The following is a 25,617-nucleotide window of genomic DNA, read 5'->3' on the forward strand; positions in this document are numbered from 1 at the left end:
CCCTTTCCTCTTCTCTTTTCTCCCATCAGGTCTCCACACAATGGAGCGAGAATGAACAGAGAGCGGCTTAAAAAAAAGCATGAACTGGAGGTTTATTGAGGTCATCTGCTTCCTGTTTATATGGGACCATATAACAGTTCAGTCTTCCCGCCAGGACCCGTTGGCCACTGAACAACATGTCACCAAGCAATATGACTGGCTCATCTCTGACCGTGGACCTTTCCACCACTCTCGGAGTTATCTGTCCTTTGTGGAAAGATTCCGCCAAGGATTTACGACCAGATATAAAATTTATAGGTGAGTTCACTTTCAGCCTGTGTACTGATGCCACGCTGGCTTTTTAAGAATCTGTCTCTTTAATGGTTTTCTATTTTGAGGTTTTAGTTGCAAAAAGCTGGCTGTACTGTGTACATTTTTAACCGATTAAGTCTGCATCTTTCATACTGACGTGCGATTGCTCTCAGCACTGCTAATGAAGTGCTCTGTTAGGACGTTTGCTTACCTTTTCTATCATTCAGTTATTTTTGGAGCAACTTGATTCCCTAAAACTGAGTGACACGCAATATGAAAAATAATAATCATATCATAGATTATTTGTCTCTTTAAAAGAAAAAAAACAAACATGAAACAAAGATTTTGTTTCTAATTAAGGCATTTCAGACCATTTTTTTTCTTAGTTATATTAGTCACTTTGCAGTTATGGGCATTTTTGTTGCATGTTGCATTCACTGCTGTATTGGCATATAATATTGGCAGTTGCAGTGTACTTGAATGAGAAGCATTGCCTAATTGGTGAAAATAATATAATGGTTTCATATTTGTACAAATTTAACACTTAAAGGGGCTCTCCAGCAATAATCTGTAAAACTTCCATAAAGTTTGGAGGCTTGCAATTAAAAAATAATTGCAAAAATCAGGAAAACAGAGATTGAAGTATCCAGACTCATAGTTGTGGGTCAAAATCATAAATTACTGGATCCTACATTTCCCATAATTCAGTTCAAATGTGTTCCTGTCTGGAACTAAAATGTCATTGAAACTACATGCCCCAGTTTGTAACACATACTGAATGTTATGAATTATGTACTCTCCAGACCCAGCGTAATAGCATTGCATCAAAAAAGTCAAAATTAGTCATGTAATGACTTTTGCACTACAAAATTAGACACCTCTGCCTATCTTAACTGGCTTTTGATTCACCAAATAGTTTTGGCACAAAGTACAACACATAAAAAACATATAGAAATGATTCAATGACAATAAACCTAAAGGGTTTAGTGCCCATGATGTGTTAGGTCACATTCAGTTACACATTGCCTGATATCACAAAGTATAGGGCTGTACATATAATATTTAAAAAAAAAAAAAAAAAAAAACAACATTAGGAAAATATAAGATAAAATACATAAAAAAAACCAAAACAAAATATTTGAAATGTTTAAAAAAAGAATTGAAGGTGAGGTAAAATTCAACACTGTAAAATATCCACACAAAAACTACTGTACACATAAACCTGTTCACAAAAATATATAACATACTCAATCATATGCACATAAAACTAAATATAAGCTTGATAGCTATAATTTTATGTGCTACTTAGCAAACGCAATGACATTGAAGGCTGCAAATGGACATGATCTGAGTTTAATTTTAATGAGTTAACTGAGCTAGTCCTCAAATTTTAGATAGGAAGATGATTCCAGAGAAAAGGTGCTTGGCAAAAAAAAGTTGCTGTTGTTTTTTGCTGTAGCTGTTTTTTTTTTTTTTTGCTTTATTTATTTGTGGAATAGTCAGAAGAGCAGCATTTTTGAAGTGATTGAGCGGTTATACGGTTATACGGTTATATGAGGAGTGATTGGAGGTGAAAATTAAGGTGGTGCTATTCCTTGTGATATTTTATTACTTAAACGTAAAACCTTAAGTCAGATCTAACATGTACAGCACAGGGAACCAATGTCATGGACAAGGGAAAAATGGAATTGAAGAAATATGATTCATCTTTTTCCCTAATTATGAATTTTACACATATTAAAAAACATAATAAAAATTTAATAATCTATTAGTTCTTAATTTTTTTTTATCCTTACCCTAGCCCCAAACTTTACTAGGACTAGGGTTAGGGACAGAGCTATCTTAAAGAACACTGTTTTCTACCAGTACTCAACTTGTATCTTTTTCTCTGCACTAGTTACCTAATCATACAGATTGGCAATTAATAATTACAACATGGTTTATTTTACTAGCTTATATTTTGCTCTGCATTACACACCTCATTTGTCATATACAAAAAAGAGGTAGAAGAATTAGATGGATAGAAACCCTCTTTCTCAGAAAGATGTGCTTTGATTTCCTTGCATCCCTAATCCCTTGTCTGCTAACTCAGAAATATAGAAAGACTGAGAAAGAGTAAGAGAGTCATTTGCTACATTCCTTTGGCAGTTCTTTCACAGAGTTTGTTCTCTGTCTCGCTGCTCCGTCTCTCTTGGTAACTTGCCACAGCCCCCGGTCCCCACTGGCTTTCGTGCCTTGATATTGTCACATGAACAGTAAACAATGCATTTGCATAATGTGTAACTTGACAGAGCGGCATGTTGCATAGAGACATGAATCTCAGAGGCAAAACTTCTGAAGCCGCTTTCCGCAGACGCCGTACAGCCGCCGAGTGCTGTCTGTGATGCTGCAGTGATTTATTAAAACAGAGAGTGTGTGTTTGCATGTTGGGGGCTGCTGGGAACGTTGCCGGGCCCAGGTGGCTCCTGTTGTTTCTCCCTCTTAACAAACCATTAGTGGCGTCAAATTTATCCATCAGTGCTAGATGTCCCTTTCCTCATGGCAAGACAATTAAATCTTGCATTAGGAGTGGGAAGAATTTGATGTGAAAAAAATAGATGACAACAATCAACAATTCAAATTCACATCTGTCAGACATCTGCAGCACTGTCAGAAAAAGTTTGATAGATTCCCTTTTCTTTTGCATGTATTTTCTGGATACTTTTGAGCATGAAATACATATTTAGAAAATAATCATATGATGCAGTATGTGAGGGAAGGGTGTAAAGCATTCCCCCTAAGGTTCAAGCATTTTCCAAGGATTTTCATCCCAACCTGGACCACCAGTTAATTCCAATGATAAGTACATCGTCAACCAGCGAGGGGGAGGAAATCGGTGACATCAGCTGGTGTAGTGTTTGGTTGGAATGAAATCATACATACCCTCGGTCCTCCTCGGCACATGATTGCCCAGCCGTGCTCTACTCTAACCAGCAATGAGAACTGAATCGCTTTGTAAATTTCCCCGGGGACTTTCTCTGCCTCGACGATTTAGTGGTGGAAAGTGGTTGAATCAGATTTGCAGAGAGACAAAGCATCCATTCCTTTCGGGTTCTCTTATCAAGAGAGATTACCCCGGAGGCACGCTGCGTGGACAATGCCAACCTGATCAGCAACAAACAAATCTGCCCCATCTTTAATAACATGGGCATTGTGCCTAATTTGAAGGATAAACACAGATTTAGGAAGTGCCAGCCTCTTATCTGGTGCTCTGCAAAGGTCACAGTCGCTTGAAGGGGAAAGACACACCACAAGGCACCAATTAGAAGCCATGAATCTATCCAGGCACTTCTCTGTTCGCTCAGCTAAATTTATTCAAATTTATGATCTTGCGTTTATTTTATTGCACAAATATTAGTTCTAACATATAACCATGAGTCACTCTTTAGGATAGGGAACGGTCAGTTCACCACTTTGTAAACCCTCCTCCTGCCTTCTATGCTACCTTGTTAGTTCAAATGCAAAGATTGGAGTAAACATCAAGGAAAAGGTGAAGGAGCTAAACACCAGCTACAATTCCGATAACATCGATAAGCAAGACCCTCTCTGCATCCAACTCAATCCATCTCAAGGAAGAAACACCAAAGTAAACGGGGGGGAATTAAACACCAGCTGTGATCCAAGCCACATGAATCTTTCATGTTAGCCGATGTACAGGCGTTGGATACTAAACTGGAAAACCTCTTTGCCTGCATCAGTTGCCAGTGAATTATCAGGAACTGTCTTGGTCTCTGTTTCACCAAAACTAGCTAAATACAAGCTAAATACTGAAATATTAGAGATCACCATTCAACCACATTCAACTTTTTGACTCTTTGTCCATATTCTGATCTGACAAAACCTAAGACTTTGGCATAAAAAGGAGGAGGTGTGTGCTTTATGGTGAATATTACTAGGGTGATGGTGGAAATATTAAAATGTAGGCTTGAGCAGTATTTATTATTTCATACCATCATACCTTTTCAAAATTTCACCACGGAGTTAACTACTTATACAACAACTTTATTTAAACTGGACAGAAACATAATAAAACTCACCAAAACCTTTTTGGTTACTCTTGCTAGTAATCTAGTTAGTAAGTCCACTGTTCCAACAATCACCAGCTCCAGTTTGGTGAAAATAAATCGTTAATTCACCAAGTTAGTTTTAATAAACATGCCGTTTTCTCCCCGCAGTCTCCCTCTGCTATTGCTAGCTGGTAGCTGTTTACAGTCCTGTAAGTTATCCCTCCACCACTAGGTGTTGCGGTGGTTTTCAGCTTGACTGCCTGTTCCACCAGGTGACACCTGAGACTGTCCTCTAGTGGTGTGCGTTGTGCACTACATACAATGAGTTTATTAGGAGGAGGAGCGCCATTATTTATGATGGTATTGTATAGCATATCTTCTGGATTTCTAACTACCCTGGTGTACCATAATACCGTGATACCGCCCAAGCCTATTAAAATGCTCACCTGTTACTGCTAACCTGGAGTTACTGTTAATCAAATGCACATCGCATTTACCACCAGACGGAATTTGCATGAGTCATTTTCACAGTGGTCCAATCCCACCACAGACGAGTACAGAGGTTTCCCTGTCAGATATTTGAAAGACTTGAACTACTCATAGACTAGTAATCCTGGTGCTGCGCTGAGTGTTGCTGGAGACTTCAGTTACGCTAACCTTAAGATTATTATGCCAAACTTCTATCAACATACTGACTGCGCTAAAAAGAGAATAAGGATTTTGGATCACTGGTACACACCTTTCAAAAACAGCTTAAGAGTGGAAATGCTGCCCACGTTCAGGAAGAGCGACCATGCAGCCATCTTACTTAGGTCAAAATATGTAAACAAACTATGATGCATGATGCTGCTCCACAGTCAGCACTACATGACAGTCTGGAGCGAGTTCAGATCGATGTTCATTAACTGCAGTTTAACATTTAACACCATAATTCCCTCCAAGCCCATCAAAACATAAGGACCTGGGAATACACCAAGCAGGAACCTCCGAGGCTGAGAAATTAAGCCAACGCAGAAATGCCAAAAACTGCAGTTCATCAAACAGAAATAATCCCCATAGACCACCAAGTTAACTGCAGAAATCAACATGTTTACACCCTGGTGCAAAAAAACTGTTTTGGTCTTTCAGGCTAATTTCAGCATTCATGACAACTGTTGAGGGGATGAATATTTATATGACCCACTCGTTACAAGTTACTACTAATATTTAAGTGCAGAGTTGCTTAAATGACAGGCTGTCTATGAGGTGTCACCACAGTCTATGGGTCAGATCCACCTCTTGCTCCTACAGAGCTCCACATATGTGTCCAGATATGGTCACTTATGGCTCCAAACAATAAAAATAAAAAAAAAACAACAACAATATGACAGTGCTATAAATACCATCTCAAGGCTTCAAAACGGTAGTCCACAAACGTCGTGGTAGCTATGTCAAATATTTGATACAGTCTCTGGACTTGACTTGATGATGGGTAGACCTCAGGTGGTGGGAGTAGGTTGACACACCTCTTCCACTCTTGTCCTTATTGCTGGAGTACCCCAGGAATACGTTTTGAGCCCCCTGCTGTACTCCATACACACACGACTTTGAAGCCACTTTCAACTCCAACATCATCATCATGTTTGCTGACGCCGCGGTTGTGGTAGGCCTGATCACAGATCACAAAGAAAAAGCCTACCTACTACAAGGCTGTAAAGCTGTGTTCGGCTTGTTAAGCTGTGTTAGGCGTGATGATGTTCTCTGGTCTCATTAAGCCACTTTTTAGTAACCGCCGTTTTTAAGACACAGTATAGCTTCAAAGTTCCCGAGTTCGGTATTTACTGACATATTTTATGTTGTAGAGCAAAACACTAAAGTCTCTTAAGCTGCGTTAACCACAGACCTTATTTCAGGCATCTAAACATCCTATTGACTTTGAGACGAGTGAACCAGAGGTGCTGAAATGCTAACTAATTTCCATGTTTAAGGACTCATCAGTGGGGTGAGACTTCTGTCATTTAAAGAAATGATCGTAGAGCATTTTCTTTTAGTAATCGTCACCAATGCCACTGCTTACTGCAAATCTTCAAAGTGAGGTCCTTCTGTTTTTCCCCTTCGTGTTATTGTCTGCACAAGTGCACATTTTCTATACGGTATTCATCAGTCACAAGAAAGCCACTTTCACTGCTGGCTGCATACTGCTCCTGTATCAGACCTGAGGCTGAATAATGTGTATCAATGTGTGCTTCAGTTAGTGGTGAAACTCGATGGTCTGTTTTGCTCACACTAGCATCTCTCATTCTGTTGCTTGTACTCTATTATGGGGTCGAATGTGTTTCAGATAATGCGTGTTCTCTCTTTGGTCTTTGTTCGCAGAGCTCTATCTCAGGTTCTTGTGTGCCTGAGTGAAAAACCAATATAAATGCAAATCTGGTAGCCATTAATGCATTTTAAAGGCCTCAAATCAGCATTGCACTGTAATCAAAGAAGCGAGATGGGGGTTGTTATTTAGAATAAAAATATTTATGAAAATGAACAGCTCTGATTGATCACACTTTGAAAAGACACGCTGAAGTGAATGAATAGAGAGGCTTGATAGAGGTGCTCTTGTCATAGGACCAGGGTTTATGAAGACCTCAAAATCTATCCAAGCTTTTGAACAAACCCTCTAATGACCTGTTGAAAAATAATACTTGGAAATGAAATGAAAACTAACATGTGGTTCACAGTAATAACAAAAGCAGGCCTTTGTTTTTTGGGTTTTTTTTTTTGCTCTGTAAGTATGATATGAGCCTTTGTAAGTTTTACTACACTGTTTAAGATAATTGCAAAGCAAAGTATAATATCTGTTATCACCATACTAAATTATAGACTTATTAAAACCTTTGGAGATTGCTTGCATATACATATGTTACCAAAATGATTATTGCTCTGCTCAGAGAACAAAAAGTAATAACTATGATTTTCATGTTGATATTTCTCTTTAATCGCCTGCCTCGCTTCTGTAATATAGTTTATCTCTGCTGGCTTGTATTTCTGTCTCACTTTATGTGTTTTTGGTCCATTAGGATGATGCAGCATTAAAAGCTGCTTTTTATATTACTTATGTTGCTTCAACTGATTTCCCAACACAAAAATAAACACTCCTCTGTTTTCTGAAGCTAATAGCTAGCTAGCTAAAATGTCAAGATGAAAAGCCTCTTGGGAACCGTCATAGCAAGCTCCTGCGGATCTATGCTTAAAATGACAAAAGCAAAATTAGTACACTACATGGTCCGAAAACATGGCCATCTTGAGTTTTGATATGTCACTCAATTTTAGTTTCATAAAGCTTCAATAATAAGCTTAAATAATAAGTATTGTGTCTTTTCTGAGCTAATTAAGGATGAATTTTAGTGACGATAATGAGACAAATCTCTTGATTCCTTTTGACATCATTGTTTTGCCTATTTGGTCATTTTAAAAAGGAGTGTTTGCTCTGTGTGGTTGAAGATATATTTCAGACTATGTTGCTAGGTGGAAATTAATAGAAATTGCTAATTATTTTTGGGGCACCTCACCTTTCTGTAGTATATAAAGTTACTGCCAGTGGCACCTTAGCTTAGCTTAGCTTACCGAAACTTAGCCTAGCATGAAGATTAAAAGTAGGGCTCAATACCTAACCTTGCTTTGTCTTTAAAATTCCACCAACCAGGGGTAGGATCAAGTTATGGATTTTCAAGTCTCAAGTCTTTTCATCCAAGACCCAAGTCAAAACAGGCAAATCCCAAGTCAAGTCTCAAGTCTTAAACTTTGAGTTTAGAGTCCTAAACAAGTTGCAATGCACTCTTCAATGAAAGCATGACTTTGTGGAAGGTACGAAGTCTTTTCAAGTCAAAAGACTCAGATCCAAGCGATGTCATGAGTCATTGGTGTTGAAGTCCAAGTATAGATGCAATCCTTTTTTTATTTTCTGAAGTCGAGTCTAAAGTCATCAAATTTGTGACTCACATCTGACTCGAGTCCAAGTCATGCAACTCAAGTCCACACCTCTGGCACCAAATGTCCCAGCAGCTCACCTTTTTATATGGGTGCCCTTGTTAACAAATAGAGCAGCCACAATGTCGGCGTTCAGCACTGTTCAGGTGCATCTGAGCTGCTAATCAGCTGTGGCACATCTAGAGAGTGAGTCTCGCAGATTTGAGACATGCATGGTTTTCAGCAAAAATAGACAGTGGCAAAGCAAGGCAGCTTTATTTATATAGCACATTTCATACAGCAGGGCAATTAAAAGTGCTTTACAGAGCAATAAAATATAAAACATAATAAAGGACATACAGATTTACAATAAAAGGGAAAGAGAAAAGAGATAAAAACGGAAAATGAATTACTAAATGACGTACTTTAAAAAAAAAATAAAAAATCACTATTAAAAATAGCAAAAGTGCAGACAAGAGGTGCAAAGATAAAGGTGATTATTCAAAAGTTTTTTAGTGATTTGATTTTTTGATCATACTGACTTTATACCTGCTTTCATTATAGTTTCTTTTCTCAAAATTTTCTTTATGTTTGTTATTCTTAAAACCACAGCTTCAGATATCCAGAAAAAAAAAATTAGAATAGCCTTGACTATAGCGTCAATGTCTAAACCCATCATAGATGTGAGGAAACACACATATATCTTTTTTTACTCAACCATTCTTGTATTCACTTATTCATTTATTATTGTAAAATTCTTGCAGGACCGTGTTGTTGACTATACAGCTGCTTGCACAGCTTCATACATAAGTGGAATATATGCTTTTAATTGTGGAAATAGAGACACCTTAATGCAGTGAATAACATAATTACTGCTATTTTCCTTTTGAGGGTAGTTTTTCTTCTTTAGTCAAAGGTATCATGATGTATCATAAATTAACTGTCTTGCAATACATCTGTTATCACAGAATGGCAATATTGTGATCCGATCATGAGTTACCCACTGATTCCCACCGCTATTGGTAACAGGCTTGACAGGCGTGAGGTGGCTGTATTTAATGCAGACATATTATTCATATCTCTAACTGAACATTAATTTCATGATATTAATTATTCCTAACTATAATCAGCCCACAGACAACTACTTGATCAGCACTAAACCTTGAATGAATAATCTCCAGCTCTAATTTGCATGTGGAAACAACTTCTTTTATTCAGTCTCTGATTTAAATGGTTTTTCAAATGGATAGCCCCGCATCTCGACACTCACTTTAACTTTCATTCCAAAATTTTCTATCCTATTTTTTTTTTCTCTTCACTTTGCTATTAGCATAGCACCAAATGTCGCCTTGGTGTATCCTGTTAACAACTAGCAACGACAAAAATCGCATTGATTCTGTTCTTTGTGGATGTGTCTGTCAGCGCTGATCTGGCCCCCATTTGTTTTAAACAGAAACAAGGTGTAACATTTGTCCGACTCAGGTCTTGAATTAGTTTGGATGAGCCATCTGTAATTGGATAGAGCGAGGGAAGGTGGATTTGATGTAGTCGGCAGATTTGCTGAGAGAGGCTGCAGCAATGTTTAATTCAGCAGGCTGTAGCCAAAGGAAGAGAGGAGAGAGGCAGTCAGGAAGTCAGGCGCGATGAAACAGACTGTAGAAAGAGGACAGAGACACGGTGGGGTCTGAGATGCCATTAGGCAGTGAGACAGGAAGGTGCTAAAAGTGTGTAATAACGAAAATGTATATAAGTGCTGGAGACATGTAAGAGGGGTCCAGTGAGTTCAGTATCAAAACAAGGAATGGGGGAGCAGACAGGTACACGGGCAGTGAGGTCATAGTCAAGGTGAGGAGGAGCCGCCTCACAGAGGCATCGAATGACTTACAAATACCACGTACTCAAGTGTACATCTCTCTCTCGCAAACAAAAAAAACGACAAAGGCCATGTATTATTAAAACCTTTTCTGCATCTCATCAGAGCTTTGCCTAGAATATCACATATTTATCACCTGTCAAAATGTTTCATTAACATCCAGAACTTAGACAATAAAAGTGCACCACAAGAAAACTGCATACAATTTCACTGTTTTTATTCATTCATGCACCTATCTACCAAAGCTCAGTGGGTGACACATCATTTTATTTATTTATTACGTACTCATTCATTCATTATTTTTTCTCAGCACTGATCGGGTGACAGAGACAGTCACAGAAGAACACACATTGTGATGGAGTCAGGGTAAATGAGGAATAACAAGAGAGGTGATGACAACAATACTGCTAGATTATTATCAATTCCACTTGTCATATAAGCAAATATAGCTCAATACTATTTATGTCTTCTGCCATTCTACAATACCAATTCACTTAATTGCCGAAAAAATGCACTCTAATGTAAATACAAGCAATAGTATTTTTTCCAGAGAATAAAAGTAATAATTTTGCAAGTGAAAGTGTAAGTGAAAGTAAGTTCATTGTTTATAGTTAATCCATTGTAACCTGGATCAACATCCCATTTTTTTTGCTGCATTCAGATGTCTTTCGTCAGTATTTAAACTTTTGAGCCCTGACCAAACTGGTTTGATTGTGTAAACTTTTCCACGAACTACAATAAATTGGTAGATTTAGAAAAAAAAACATTTTTTTTAAACTATGGTTACTATATTCATAATATTTACATATTTATACATATTTAAAGTGATGTTACAAAATTATTGTAATTTTCCCAGGTAATTTCCTTGTTGTTGGTTTCTTTTTTCTTTTTTTTCTTTCTTTTTTTTTTTTTTTTACTAATATTCAGGTAATTTTCCTGTACTTTTTCTAATATCTTGCTAATGTTTGGGGTCATTTTGAAAGAAAGCAAGCCAAATTGCTCAGGTTCCAAAAGATTAACAGAAATGATTCTCATGTATGTAATGCTTTTTAGCCATCCAATTTGGTCTTTCCACCAGTACCTGAGCGCAGCACAGGACACGTTTGCTGTGAAGTGTATATATTCCAAGCAGTTTCTAAGTGACACTGTTACGAGGTGATCGCGTCCATTTAGCTCGTATGACTCATGAAGATGCTGTCACCAAAGAGAATGTTGGCTGTCACATCACACTCTGGCAGCAGTCGTGAGTTCCCATGTGCTGACTGAAGCAGTTACCACTTCCAACGCTTGGATTTTGAGCGTTATGCTCAGCCAATCCCCACGGCACAGCTTTTCACTGTTGTGCACCTGTGTGATTTATTTTCTTTGAAAAACAAAAAAAAAGTACACGTGAGATCAATTGTGCGTGACTATTTCTTGCTGTTGCAAACATGATTATGGCACCTGATGACCAATCAAATTTTCTTACTGTAGCAACAATTGTGAGAGAAGATGAATTCCCTTCACGTATGAAATTTAAATGCTCTCTGTGCATCTTGCCCTTTTCAAACATTGAAACAAACACGTGCACAAAACACTATGTTAACCTGAAGCTACACTGCGATTATAATCACCAAAGCAGAGCCGATACTGGGTGCTGACCTGTATTTCTCAGCACTATAAGTTTGGGAGAACAATCAGGGGCTGATCAGGGGAGGGACTCCATGCCACTTTCTTTCTCCTACCTAGTGGTAAAAAGCCCCCGCTGTGGGACAACTTAATTACTGGCAAGGAAGCGATGGTAATTAGAGGAGAAACAGGAGGCTAGAAGAAACTGTCAGGGTTAAGCACTGACTAATTCACTGCGTGGGACGCCTGTGCCACTTTCCCTTGAGACTGGCAATATAACATCACCAAGTGCAGCAAGCTCTGAAGAGATGGTGCTGAAGCAGCCGTGTCTCATATTACCATGCTTGTGATGTGGTGATTGAAGTGGCTAAATTATACTAAATATTCCACTAAAGAGAGGCATGCATTTTTTAGGCAAAATTATCAGAAAGGTGCATATAATGATAATTAAAAATCCATTTACCTTTTGAAAACCTGAATAGACATCACTCTTTTTGGTCTGTTTCCAGACACCTTTAAGGGTTATTTAAGCGTTTTAAAAAAATAATGAAATTAATTCATAAAGAAAGAAGACCAGTTGTTGACTTTTGATTCACAAAAGCAAAGCCCAAGGACTCCCTCTATTCTTTAGATCATATTTTATCTTTAAAAAATGTTGACAACCCATACAGGTTATTTTCATTTTGGCTGATTGGACGTCGTTTCAAGTTAAGGAGTTATTGTTAGGTGGAGCTGAGGTTCCTAAACTTCTGAAAACACCCACACATAGGTGAGCTGTAGAGGTTGTAGAACAAAAAAACAGGTATAAACAGCAGTATTCAAGCTAAAAATATGGGAAACAATCACATATAATGAGAAATTAATCATAATAAGTAATATACAGTAATTATGAAGAATTCTGTTTCAGTCAGAGATACTTATAGCAGTTTATAGCAAATTGTTTTACAGTAAGATTTGGCACAAATGTCTCTGTTGTTTGAGGGAGCTCTCAAGATTCTGCTGGGAGAGCTAATCCCTCTTAATAAACACAGATACTCAAATCTTACTTAAGTCAGCAATGCGAAATGCCAAGTTTCGGGGTGGTGGAAGAAGATACAGCATCAAACGTCATTGGCATGAGTGTAACCAATAGCTGCAGTTACATGACAATATTTCTTCATTCTGATTGAAAGCATTCTGATTAAAGATTCCAACTCAGCTGTTTACATGAATGCCAAATTAGGTGATCTGAAAGGATGTGCTTCCACATGCCCCTAAGACTTTAATCAGAACATAATTTTTTGGCATGTGCGCAGTTGTTTCTGACACTGTAAAGTATCTAATCTGCAGGAAATACAACAGATTTTTTTTTCCAGGTTGTTTGAGAAAATTCCATTAATTCAGTACATAAAATGCAGAAGGAGGAAAAATGTTTCCACCTGTCAGTACAATATAGTCAGGAAATGTCATCCAGGTTATTTTGCGATACTATAAGTCACACATGTACTCTGCAGACTATTGATACATGCTTCGATTTACTGATGTTATCTAAACATCTGTCCCAAACGCACCATTTAACCATATGTCCACATAATTCAACCTGTAGCAACAATGTTACATTAGGCTAAACTTCACCTCAGAATTATAAGGTTCTACCTGACATTTTTGTCTAAAATAAGTTATTAATATATTCTTATTCTATGGCAACTTATCAACATTATGTGAGGTTTTTTTTAAAGTTATATGCATTTTTGGACTTTAGATAACAAATAGGTTCATATTGTTACCAACAGCTCATAACGTAGGAAAAACCTCATAATTCTAAGGTGGCAAAGAATGCATTTATAAATCAGAGCAATTACCAAAAAAAGGTAGCACAAGCAGAGTGATGAAGTTTGTTTTTTTTTATTCATGAATGATTCTCTGTCAGAATCAGCAGAGGGAGACTCGCCATGTGTCACTCAATATTGCTCTAACGTGGGAAAAAACGTGCACAGAAAGAATAGATTTATTTCAACCAGCCTTTCCATCATTTTAGGTGCTAATAACTTCCTCTTAAACAGATTAGGAAAAGTTTATTTTACCCTAATTAAACATTTCAGCTGGATCAAGCTGGTATTCTAGTTGATGTAGTTTCATGGGGCATTTTTATTCTGATTGGATTATTTTTCTAATTATAAGGGGAATACAAGGGTCCATGTAAACACACATAGAGTCATGTTATAATGTCCATACTATACACCTGCATGAAGAATAGAATTTACATAAAGGTCTAATGACTCACATTAATAAAACCAGAGACAAAAATGCAATCACAAATGTGATTTACAAAACATTTACAGAATTTACACATTTGACATATGACATTTACAAATTCCTAAATATTCTTTAAAGGTCTGAAAATAAATCCACTCTGAACACGTTCAGTCCCAGAGTCAGCAGCGCCTCTGCTGAACGCCTCAGCAGAGGCGTCTTTACTCTCGCACTTCTCTGTCCTGTAGTCTGTGCACAGCTTTGGTGGTTTTTGTGACCTACACAAACACAAAGAGGTTTACTTTCAGCCTCCCGCAGAACATCTGAGTCAGTTCACTTCCAGCAAAACACTGAAAATGTTGGGCATGTTATCCTCGCTGTGCGAGAAATATAGTGTAGAGCAGGGCTGTACTGTTGGAATTCAGAGAGGTTACTTGTTCAAAATGGATTTCAGTGACGCTTTTATTTGACATCTGCCTCAACGCGCTGGCTGTTTACCAGAAATTTAAAGACAGAAATCTGTAGGTGGGCTGTAGCACGTGTGGTCGCTACAAATGCATTGTTTCACATCTTTACAGCTCCTCACAAACAATAAGCCAATTCTATGGTGGTTGAAAAAAAATGATTTATTGCATCATTCTTCTTTTAGTGAAATGTGTAGAGTGTGTATAAAGGAAATTTCAGAAAGAGGGCACAGAGATAACCAGCCAGAGGATGTTCTGATCTCGAGGGGGTTCACACAGCAGAGGCCTGATAAGTGGGTTTAACAAGTAATGACATGTATCTCATTTTCAGACTGGAGGCAGTGAAGCAGTGATGATATTATAGATTACCGCAGTCTTGTTCATGCTTGTGTCCACTGCAACACTTGTAGCATGTAATTACTAATTAGAGGGTAAAAGCATCTATAGAAGGCCAGAGAGGACATTAGTGATGGTCATCTTTATTCTGTGAAACATTATCAGCTTTTCTTAAATAATTAATTCATTTGATCAAACAAGTTATCAAACATTTTTTCCCCATTAAAAAAAAAAAAAAGAAATCACAGAACTTGTCAACTTCTCATCTAATATTGCACGTTGAGTTTGACAGTTCATTCTTGACCTTTGAAACAACTGTCGACAAAACAATCTCAACTCAAAGTCCACTAGCTTGCTTGATTTGGAGCTGTGATCAAAATAAATGTATCACATTGCTTTTGATTAAATGTGTGATGTTAAGCATTTATTATATCTCGAACTCTTTTTTTGAGAGAGAGAGAGAGAGAGAAAGAGAGAGTTGCTTTCCAATGACGAATATCTTGCAAAGAATATCTCTCCTGAACTTCACTTTGGCTCCTTGAATTTGACCTGCATCCAAAGGCTTCTTTAAGTAAGGGGACTGTCGCTGTCCAAGGTGCTGAAATCTATCCTCAAAACATCCCATTTGTCTCAACACTCTTCACAGTTTGTGCTGCAATTCTCAGCAAGATGACAAAACTCATTGCCTATTTTTCTGACTGTCACACAAATAAGGAATAAATTTAGTTTGTTTTTTCTATCATCACCACCAATACTATGACACTTCAGAAATCATTCAGATATCTTGGAATTAAAGAGAATGCATTATATTGTTATCATATTTGTTTATGGTGGATAAAAAGATAAAGGGATTATTAAATTGAAAGAGCTGACATTTATTTTAGCCATTACACCAACAGTAAATACAGTACGCAAAAATCATCAGCATAATGCTGTTTTATTTGGGGTATGACTGACTGTTAGTACTGGGCAAATTGAGTTCAGCGGAAAATGGATGGGATACAATAAGCTGCATCGAGGGCGCTCACAAAAGCAGTTGTTTCTTTTTACTGCATGAATGCCTTGACCTTGGTAGGTTCAGCGTTATATGTAGATTGGGAGAGTATTGTTGGTGATTTCATTATAGGATGCAGAAGGTGATGAAGTGTTTCATCAGCTGTAAACAGTATACAGGAAGACTTAGATGGAAGATAATCTCCTGAACTGCACTGGCTTTTGTGTATGCAATGTAAACAAAATTTTCCAAGTGATCTTTTTTTTTTTTTTTTGAGATTCCATCCTGGGTTTTTCTTTGAATGCGAGTCAGTGTCTCTCATCCCATTATTTGTTGCGTGGGCTCATAATAATTTCCATTCCGTCCTTGCCCACACAGTCTGACTAGTTCATCAGCAGAACTTCTCACATTACACAGTTAATTAGATTCAAACACATGCTTGTGTCACTCACCCGTGCATTCGCTTCTGGCACCATGTCCCATCAAATTCTTGAGATCAAAGTGAATTAAGGGATTGTTTTTGATTAGATCCATTTTCATTTCATTGCCTCATCACAATTACAGAATGCACTAACAAAGCTATTATGCTGGCAATCATATTCCATTTAGGCAATCACGTTCCATTTGCTGATATGCTCCAATTAATGGTTAATAACTAAGATACTTACATGTGAATATGGAGGAAGTAGAATCGTTTTAGGTATTGAAGTACATAAATCTCTTGAGTACTTGAGGATCTAGTAAAGTGGTTATTCTGGTAAGCACTTTTTTTCCAGTGTATTTCCAATTTCCATTATATAGCAATTTTGAGAATAACCCATTTTTAAGTCTGTGCTTTGTTAACACTGAGCATATTTATTGCATTAACTGTATCATAGTGATTGTAAGTAAATTAGATTTATACTGTTTATTTCCCCTTTGCCTTCACTTGAGCCTGTTGAGGATTTCTTCTGGGGTCGGTCAATTTTCTGCAGACACAAAATTAAATAAAGTGATGACCCAGCCAAAAGGCTTTCTGAAAAGCTTTATACAAACTGCAGTGCAGTTAATGGGGGTAAAAAAAAAAAAACATTCACTGATTTATTTCTGTATTTGGGAATTCTGTTCTCCTCACCTTTCTCAATCTCTGTTTGGACCTCATAGCTAGCTTTACTGAATAAACCAACATTTCAAAAGAGAAACTGAAATTGAATTTTGCCAGTTCAAACAAAAGTTGGCAGCAGGAATCAAAAAGCTACCCAAACTCAGCCCTCATGCTGTGAATTGATGGTAGCCTTTCTATTTCTGTGTTGATCTTGCACATCGCAGTAACCTTGACATAATCCTTTCTACGCAACTGATTCTTTCTCTCTTTCTTTTGTTTTTTTTTTGTTTATCCTATTCCCCCTTCAACTGGGGAGAAAACAGTACCAGCCTAATGCCACCATTTTTCACAGATGGACTCTGCAGGCATCGTGTTGCATGACGTCAAAGCTTGGAAAGATTTTGCAATATGCAAATTGAACAGAGGTTAAGGGGACGAAAAAAGCTATTTTTGCTATATTCCTTAACAGTTTGGCTTCCACTACTGTGCCAGTCAAAAGAACTGATCATTCTGGCAGGATATGTAACACTATTATATTATAGCCAACAGTGCAGTCCATCAAATACCTTGTACTTTAAATGCCTTACAACCTTAAGACTATCACTTATAGGGGATCTTATATAAAAGACCTCATTAAAAGCAGTCATTCTGTACCAGATAATTTTTTTTTAGTGGATATAAGGGACACTTGTCAAGAATGTCAGTTGCCTCACAGAGGGTTTTGAAGAAATATATGCAACTATCTTTGTTAGACAGTGTACAGTATTACCATTAAGTTGACAGACATGTGGGAACATTGACAGTGAGTCTAAAGTGATTTACTGTTAACGCACACCTAATTTTATCTAAACCCATTAGCTCGAAACAGTCACTTGGATATTTTTAAATGGCCTCTCTCCTGATGGTATCTGGCTTTTTTTTTTAGCAGCACTATAAGAGAATTTCAAAATAGCCACTCAGATTTCTTGTGCTATTTACACTGCTGTGTCTAGAAATCGGGCCCATGCCAGTATTGAAGTGAAAATAAATAAAACAAGCACAAGCAAACAGCTCAGGCCATCCAAAATAACATCCCACCTCTTTCTGTGCATAGTCCTTCACTGTGCACTGGTGCATAGGATTAGAATTTATTCTATAATGTTTTGAATGGTTCTTGGTGGTTGAAATTTATACAAGATTTCAATTGTATCTCTGTCTGTTTGATTTATTACTGGGCCTTGCCTCCTTATTACCATGAAAGGCCTGGACCTTTTTTTCTTTTTCTTTTTCTTTTATTCCGTCAAGCTGCTGCATTATACTATGGCAGCACAGGAACAAGGCTCCTATGGTCTCAGATTATGGGGGGCTCACCTCAAGAAATAAGTGTTAATACTGTCCAACCAAGGAGCATGCTCATGTAAATCTGCAGTATGTCATGCACTGTAGATGATTGCTTTTTTCCAAAACAGTTTAGTCATCAGATATACAACCTGTAGGGCGTTTTGATTTTTAGAAAATCAATCTTTCTATCCATGATTTTTTTTTTCATATATGGTATTGCATAGTGTTTTCACATTGCCTAAGAACAATACCCTGAAAAAGCAATGCCCTGTAATTTATAATGTGCTGTGGTACTGTAGAAGTCTAGTTCCAGACAATTGAATTCCTGCCTAAATTTCTGTTTGTTCAATGATTTATGTAGGTCTGGTGTTAATAGCCGGGTAAAGAATTGACCAATTGCAGTTTTGTCTTTAAGAATGTTAATGGGATTAAGAACAATGACACCATTTCCTGCATAACTCTTCTGTGAAAAAACGGGTAACAAAAATTGATACAAGCATGGAAGAGTTATAATCATACCTCCTAACTAAACTCTTAATTAATTTATTTCTTTGATCTTTGTGAAAAAAACACAAATGTATTGTCTAATGCAAAAGTTAACCCCCCTCACTTATCATGTATGACCCACTTGAAATTTGTGGCTGTGTGTTTATCTATAGAGACCCTGCCCTCTGCATGTGTTTTCTTATTTTCTTCTGATTTCTCTTTGTGCAAAATGTTCCTGAGCACAGTGCAGAGGTGAGGTTAGGCCTTTTAAAAGAGGTAGAGACAAGGCTCCAGACTGTAAGTAGCACAGATCCACGAGAAAGCAACGAGAATACTGGACACAGAGACGAAAATCCCAAATACAGTGAGGTGTAACGCCAAGTGCACAAAGCTTGTTCCAAAAGAAAAATGAATCTGGGGTTGGATTGCATTTTCCCTTTTGGTGGCGAGACTCTTTACAAACAATAGCCGACAATTCATGCAAAGCATACCTTCATGAAACCAGCTAACATGAAATCAATCAAGCTGAACAAATCAAGTGAAATTGCAATTGTGTCTTATGATGGGGCAATAAAAATGCTGCTTAGAATATGAAATTAATCTGACTTCAAGTTGTCTGAAGCTACAAAAATGTTGCTCTGCTTTGTGTGCTCTTCATATGCTAACTAGGTAAAGCTAGCAAGGGACCTAACTCATATAGCAAACCATGTTAATTGTCATGCTAGATATATTTTGTATGTAAACTTTAGTGTCATCAACATAGTATTTCTCGAAGCAAGAAAAGACGCTAAATAAATGATAAATTAAGTGGAAATTGAATCAATCACCAGTGGCTCCTGGAGAATATGCTTTCCAAAAACTAATATCTAGACAAATGAGCCAACAAAGCATACCCTTGGCAGATTTTAAAATACAGCTAATAAATACTACTTTCCTCCCCGATTTTTTAAGATACAATCAGCTTATTCTCTGTTGTCCTTACAGTCGTATGCCAGGATCAATAGTATGCCATTTGTAATTCCCGCTGTCTATCCCCATAAGGTAAAGGACATCCTTAATTAAGTTTTATTTACCAGGTGTTTGCCCTCGGCTGCTCATCTATCACTGGTAAATCACATGAACCGGACAAATGAAAAAGCCACTGCAACATGTAAATCATGGAAGCCCCTTGTTGGTAGCCTTGACAAGTTATTCTTCAAAGAGGCAGCCTCGGAAATGCGTCGCATATGGACATTCATAAACCCCGCTGGGCCACATGGCGATCTGGATGTAATAACATTTACTTACATCCCTGAAAATATATCGTATCCAAGTAGATGAGATCATGCGGCACTGTTTCTGTGTGGGAACACCATGTACAGAATGAAAGGGAATAAGTCAATACTGTGTGGGAAGACAAAATCGCTTCACAAAGTCATTCATGGGGGAATTACCATTATTGGATCAAAGTCTCCCCCAGTCCTAGCAGCTTGCCAGCATTTTCTGTCGAGGCCCTCATGGTGTACGACTATCAGTCAGCTGAGCATGGCTCTATAAAGAAGAGTGTGGCAAAGATTCAGTGATGTCTCAGGAATGTTTAATGGTCTTTTGTAAATAATGTAGGATGCTATAATGCAAAATCTCCATGTGCAGGATCATTTGCTAATTAATTTTAATAAGAGAGTATTATGGCCAGAGACAAATGAGATCGTCATGGTGAGGATGATCCCACCCCCATCCCAGTCATTTGGCTCATATTAGAAAATTCATATAATTTCTAAATAGTTGCACGAATCATTCATTAAGAGTTGTATGGGCTTATTTTTTCAACCTGTCTGCATTACAAGAATTATCCTCACCTTTCCAGCAGCCAGATTTCTCACTTCCTCACCTCTCTTTCGTACTTTCATCATAAAAAAGGCAGTGATACAAATGTAAGAGAGCAGTGTGAGCAAGTAAACACAACACAGGAGCCAATAAGATGCATCTGCACCACTATAAACTACTCTCTTGATGCCATTTAGCATCCATTTTCAGTTTAAAAAAAAGAAAATCAACTGACTGGCCTTTGCCATACTCCGCCTTAGCTAGAGACTGCTATTCTGTTGTTGTTGTTGTTGTTGTTGTTGTTGTTGTCGGGGTTTCTTTTTTAATAGTTGTTATGATGGATCATTATGTTTGTGCTAACTAGAGCAGTTCTCCATTTGCATAAGCACTGCTTCTGTGCCTGTATGTTATGTTGAGATCGTTTCATAAATACAGAAAATGTATAATTGTTAAATGACCTTGCAGAACTGTAAGCATGCATGTGTTCCAGTCCTCTCAGAGAGGGATGTGTCATTTCACAATTTAATATTGCAGTCGTGTCAGCATGAATCTGCCATATCTTTTGACTTTAGATCAGTTGGAGCCAGAGGTGTACTTCATCGGTTCCCATCCTTTTTCCTAAAGGGATGCCTTTTCTATCATTGAGTAAACTGGTGCCTCCTGACAAAGTGACATATTTTATGGATATTTCATATCACATTACATTAGTTAAAACAAACACAAACTGTGGGGAGTTTATGTAAAACGAGTTATTGGGATTCATTTTGAGCAGATTATTTCCTGTGAATGGCACTGGTGTAGTGGAGGGTGTACGGGCACACAGAGTATACCTTCTTCTTACTGGTTACAGTCTACCCTGCGAAAAAAGCCATTGGAATATATAGGAGAGTATATCCATCTATCTAGTACTCCCACCTCGTCAATAACCACTGCCTGGAGCTGATTCAGACTTTTGGAACAAGTATTAGATAGACAGCAGTTTATGTCTCCAATCCTTTGATTGGTTGTTGGAAATGGACTTTTACCCTCTGAGGTATTTTGTTTTCCGACAATAAATTTGACTAAAGAAGATAGTTCAAAAATGATGTTACTGTATTGTATCCTTTTCAACTAGCAATTGAAGTATTAGTCAAGTCATCCCTAACAAACAAGTAGTGGAACAAATGACTGAAAATGAAAGGTTCATTCTTCATCAAAGCATTAAAATCGATGCTGTCTTCTCACATCAGTGGCACCAAACACACCCAGCTTATTCCATGACATTTTGCATTTCACAGGCACCATGAAAAGAGCTAGAATCTTGAGAAAGAAGCACAAATTCTTCAGTTAAATTAAAAAAATGTTCATTTATGGCTTTGTTATGGATAAAGCTTCTGTCATCTCTGCTGCACTCCAAAACAAAACAGTTTCTTTATGTCATTAAAAAAAAAAAAAAAAAACACATCATAGAGAGCATCCTGTCCATGATTCCAGCTTAGACTTTATTAAATAGTCTATGGTATTTGCTATCAGATTCATGCAAAGCCAGGTTTATACGGTCCAGTGAATGGCAACTATCCAGTGTGTTTTTCTCTCATTTAATTCTTTTGAAATTCAAATACGCATCATGGGAATATGGGCAAGAATAGCAGTACTGAATGACTCACCAGAAATGAAACACGTAGCGTGTGAAAGGTGACGCACACAACTGGATGATTGCAGAGTGAATGTGAAGGAAGTTGAAGGAACTTCCAAGTATGGTTAGCCCCATGGCTGCAGAGGCTGTCAGTGGACACTATAGCAGAAGCAATGGAGCAACAGGGTTTAAATAATAATAATGTAAACTCTAAAAGAAATGTAACTCTAAATTAAACATTTGGTGTTACTTTTGCGGGATAAATATTGTATCCTTGTATATAGTGAGACTTCCAGCATGATAAATTTTGTATCTTTATCTATAAATGAAAACCTTGAAGCTTAAAAGAAAGCTCCTTTTGGGCTTTTTTTTTTTTTTTTTTTTGCATGAAAAAGATTTTAGATGTTGTCTAAAATTGTAACTTAATTTGTGTAGTTTTCGTTCGTCTCATTAATTTATAAATAATCCTAAATCAAGAGGATCTCTGTCTCACATCTTTTCATTCAGCAATTAATATGTGGTATGATCTTGACTAGAGGCCAAATAATAAAATGTGATTTCTAAACAGTCATTAATGTTTTTGAAACAATGCCAAACAGATGCTGAAATCCTTCTTCGCTTTGAGCATGTCAATCAATAGATTGATTTGACACTGTAACCATAATAAGTTATCACAAATTTAGCTACTTTGTATGCGGCCAGTGTTCAATAATAACTGTTGAACTCACAGACCAACTGTGGCTGGTAGATGAAAAAAAATCCAGCAGCCAAGCATATTTTTATATCAGCAAAAATAATACATTGCCTTTTCTTTTTCACATATACATTTGTTTCAGAACAGTGGCAAAATATTGTATTATGTTGAGTACAAACCTTAAGAAGTGGTCACAGCAAAATCTGAAGCAAAATTATTTAAACATATTCATCAACTCATCACTACAGCCTCAGCATGTGAATAAGTGCCCTCTGGTAAGCAGTGATGCAGTGTATATGTTGAGGGCTCTTATTGTGAAAAGTAATAATGGTAGGAGTGAAGCTAATGCACTGAGGTTAACAATGTAGGAGGCAATAAAAAGTTTGCTGTCTTGGTTCAAACTATGGGGCCTCTGTGTTGATATTTCATAACCTTCACAAGTGTGAACGCAACGCCAGCAAGCAGTAGACCAGCAGCAAGTGATAGATTGGTGGATCAGCTGATGTACCATACGGTAAACAGTGCTGCGAAACTAGTAGTACTTGAGATGGTCAGGTGTCACCACAATGGTGCAGGTCCCAGTATGGTGGATAGTGTACTGAGATTGGCGCTTTGTGGATGTTAATTTTGGACCTGAATGCAACCATAATTGATGTTTTTTTACTGTCTCCTAGAAATAGCTTTTATGTACAGTATACATACAACTACAGCAAAATGTTAAGTGACAATCTATTTTAGTTGTTTTATGCCCAAAACGGCAATTTTGCAGTATAGTTTCTGCTCATTGTGTATGTATCCTTGTACAAAGGCTCATATGATATGCTACAAAAATGCACACAAATTAGCAACCCATGAATTGTTACATCCTCTACATAAAGTGGCGTAGAATTGGCGTGGAGTTACAGTTTTAGGTAAGAAAAGAAAAGTTTTTTGACTCTTTCAGCCTGATCTTGTCTCCTAAGTGGATCGTACTGCTCCCCTCTCTACTTCTGTTAGCACATTGGTCACATGATCGTAGCCTTCCAAAATATATGAACAAATGAATGGCTTATCATTACGTATGTATGAATTGCTTTGTTTTTAGGAAAATCTACAAACAGTGCGTGAGAACAGCCAGCCTGGTGACTATAGCAATTTTTTTAATTACTTTTTTTAATAACATTTAACCAAAATCATGACATTTCCCTTAACCAAAGTACATATGTTGTCCAAGTGAAGGCAGAAGTCTTTGTTATTGCATTTTACATCAAAATGACCAAAACCAATCCAAAGCCAAAGCCATAATTACAATATTTCTCTCACCCTTAGCAATGTTTTTTGTTGCCTAAACTTGAAGTTCTGGTGTCAAGGTCCTGCACCTTGTAAACCTGCCATCCTCCCCACACCTCCTTCTAAAGCCTATCTGGCACATAAATTTAGTGTTTTGTTACCCAAATGACATGTTGTCCCTGAACATAATCTAGACCGTGATTAAACTGGCACAATGACATAATTAAAAAGCAGTTTAATAACACACAAATGTAATTTCTAGGAAAAATGTTTGAAATAAACAAAAATCAACAAAAAATGTTAAATTATTCTTCAGTGTGCATTCATCTGTAATAGACAGGCTCACTATAAATACCATTAAACACTCAAATAATATGATGTGACTCAATTCAACATGAGCATAAACCGCAGCTACAGAAATTACAGATGAATCATCACCTCTCTGACATACTTGATGTAAAAATGATTATTATGAGCACAGAAATGTACAGAACATGAGGGGTTGATTCTTCCTGCCCTCTCATCTACTGTGTGCCATGCTTGAGGAGCTTATCACACTCTTGTCTTCTAACACAGATAAACTTCTTGCAGTTAAGGTGATCTTTAGTAAGTATTCTGATATTTTACGAAAGTTCCTTTACCATTTTAGATATTCAACCGAATACTGCACAGCTTCAGTCAAAGAGGGAGGCACGATGTATGTGTAAAGACATATTTTGGCCTGTTTTTGTTCCTGCATTATTATTTTTTTTCTACAGCAGGTGCATCCTTTAAATCTTTCCTCGTAAAATGCTGTGTGCCTCACTGTTGCCCTTTATGACAGCATCTAGTCTGCTTCAAATAAAGTCAGCGTGTTTTGATAACACTAACATGTTTATAGGTAGGTGTAACATTTTTATTTTGTTTCTTTCATCATAAATGCTTGTTTGTGTGCCTCGAGTGAAGAGGAAATGGCGCAGGCTTTTTGTCAGATATTCCTGATTTTTACCACAGGCTGACAAAGGTCAAGATGTAACCAAAGAACATATTCTTCTGAATATGGATTTCATTTAACAGTAAAGACTTTGATTCAGTACTAGCGGAGGACGGAGGTGAACATGAAGCCAGTGTGGCAAGTTGTGTGATTTACTGACACTGCTTTTATTGTTTTCTGATGTCATTTATGAGGCGACCAAGAACATGTTGTCTCTGGGTCCTGCCGAGCCAGTTTCCCACTCAATTAATTAAGAGATTTTCTCCCAGCAAAACCGTGCCTCTCCTTCCTCTGTGCCACCACACTTCCACTTTGAATGTCTGTCATGCTCTCTCAAGGTTTTTTAATCTGGGCTCTAGCGCCAGGATCAACAAAGTGCCTGTGGTGACACACTGTATGATGGTCGCTTCCTGCCCCTGTCAGAGCTTTAGGGAATATTCACTGGATGTCAATACAGCCCAGCTATAATTGAAGCAGACAACATGCTGCCTAGAAGGTGTGATGACATGCAATAGCAACACTTTCCAGCCGTTGCGGTAATAGAGAGCACCATGATATTCACAGCCTCTTAGAACACATGTAAGATAAGT

The 25,617-nt window shown here is 37.5% G+C and overlaps 1 protein-coding gene across 2 annotated transcripts in view; it reads left to right on the top strand.

The window, feature by feature from the left end:
• Positions 1-25,617, top strand: part of brinp1 (BMP/retinoic acid inducible neural specific 1) — a 188,124-nt gene that overhangs the window by 73,909 nt on the left and 88,598 nt on the right. For both annotated transcript variants that reach the window (XM_042509557.2, XM_042509556.2), the window contains one exon: positions 30-297. In XM_042509557.2, the coding sequence (XP_042365491.1) occupies positions 80-297 (218 nt within the window). In that variant the 5' untranslated portion in view covers positions 30-79. The remainder of the gene's footprint in view (positions 1-29; positions 298-25,617) is intronic.

Source organism: Plectropomus leopardus, chromosome 20, assembly GCF_026936395.1.
Source record: "Plectropomus leopardus strain MGB_pleo_1.0 chromosome 20, ASM2693639v1, whole genome shotgun sequence".
Taxonomy (NCBI): domain Eukaryota; kingdom Metazoa; phylum Chordata; class Actinopteri; order Perciformes; family Serranidae; genus Plectropomus; species Plectropomus leopardus.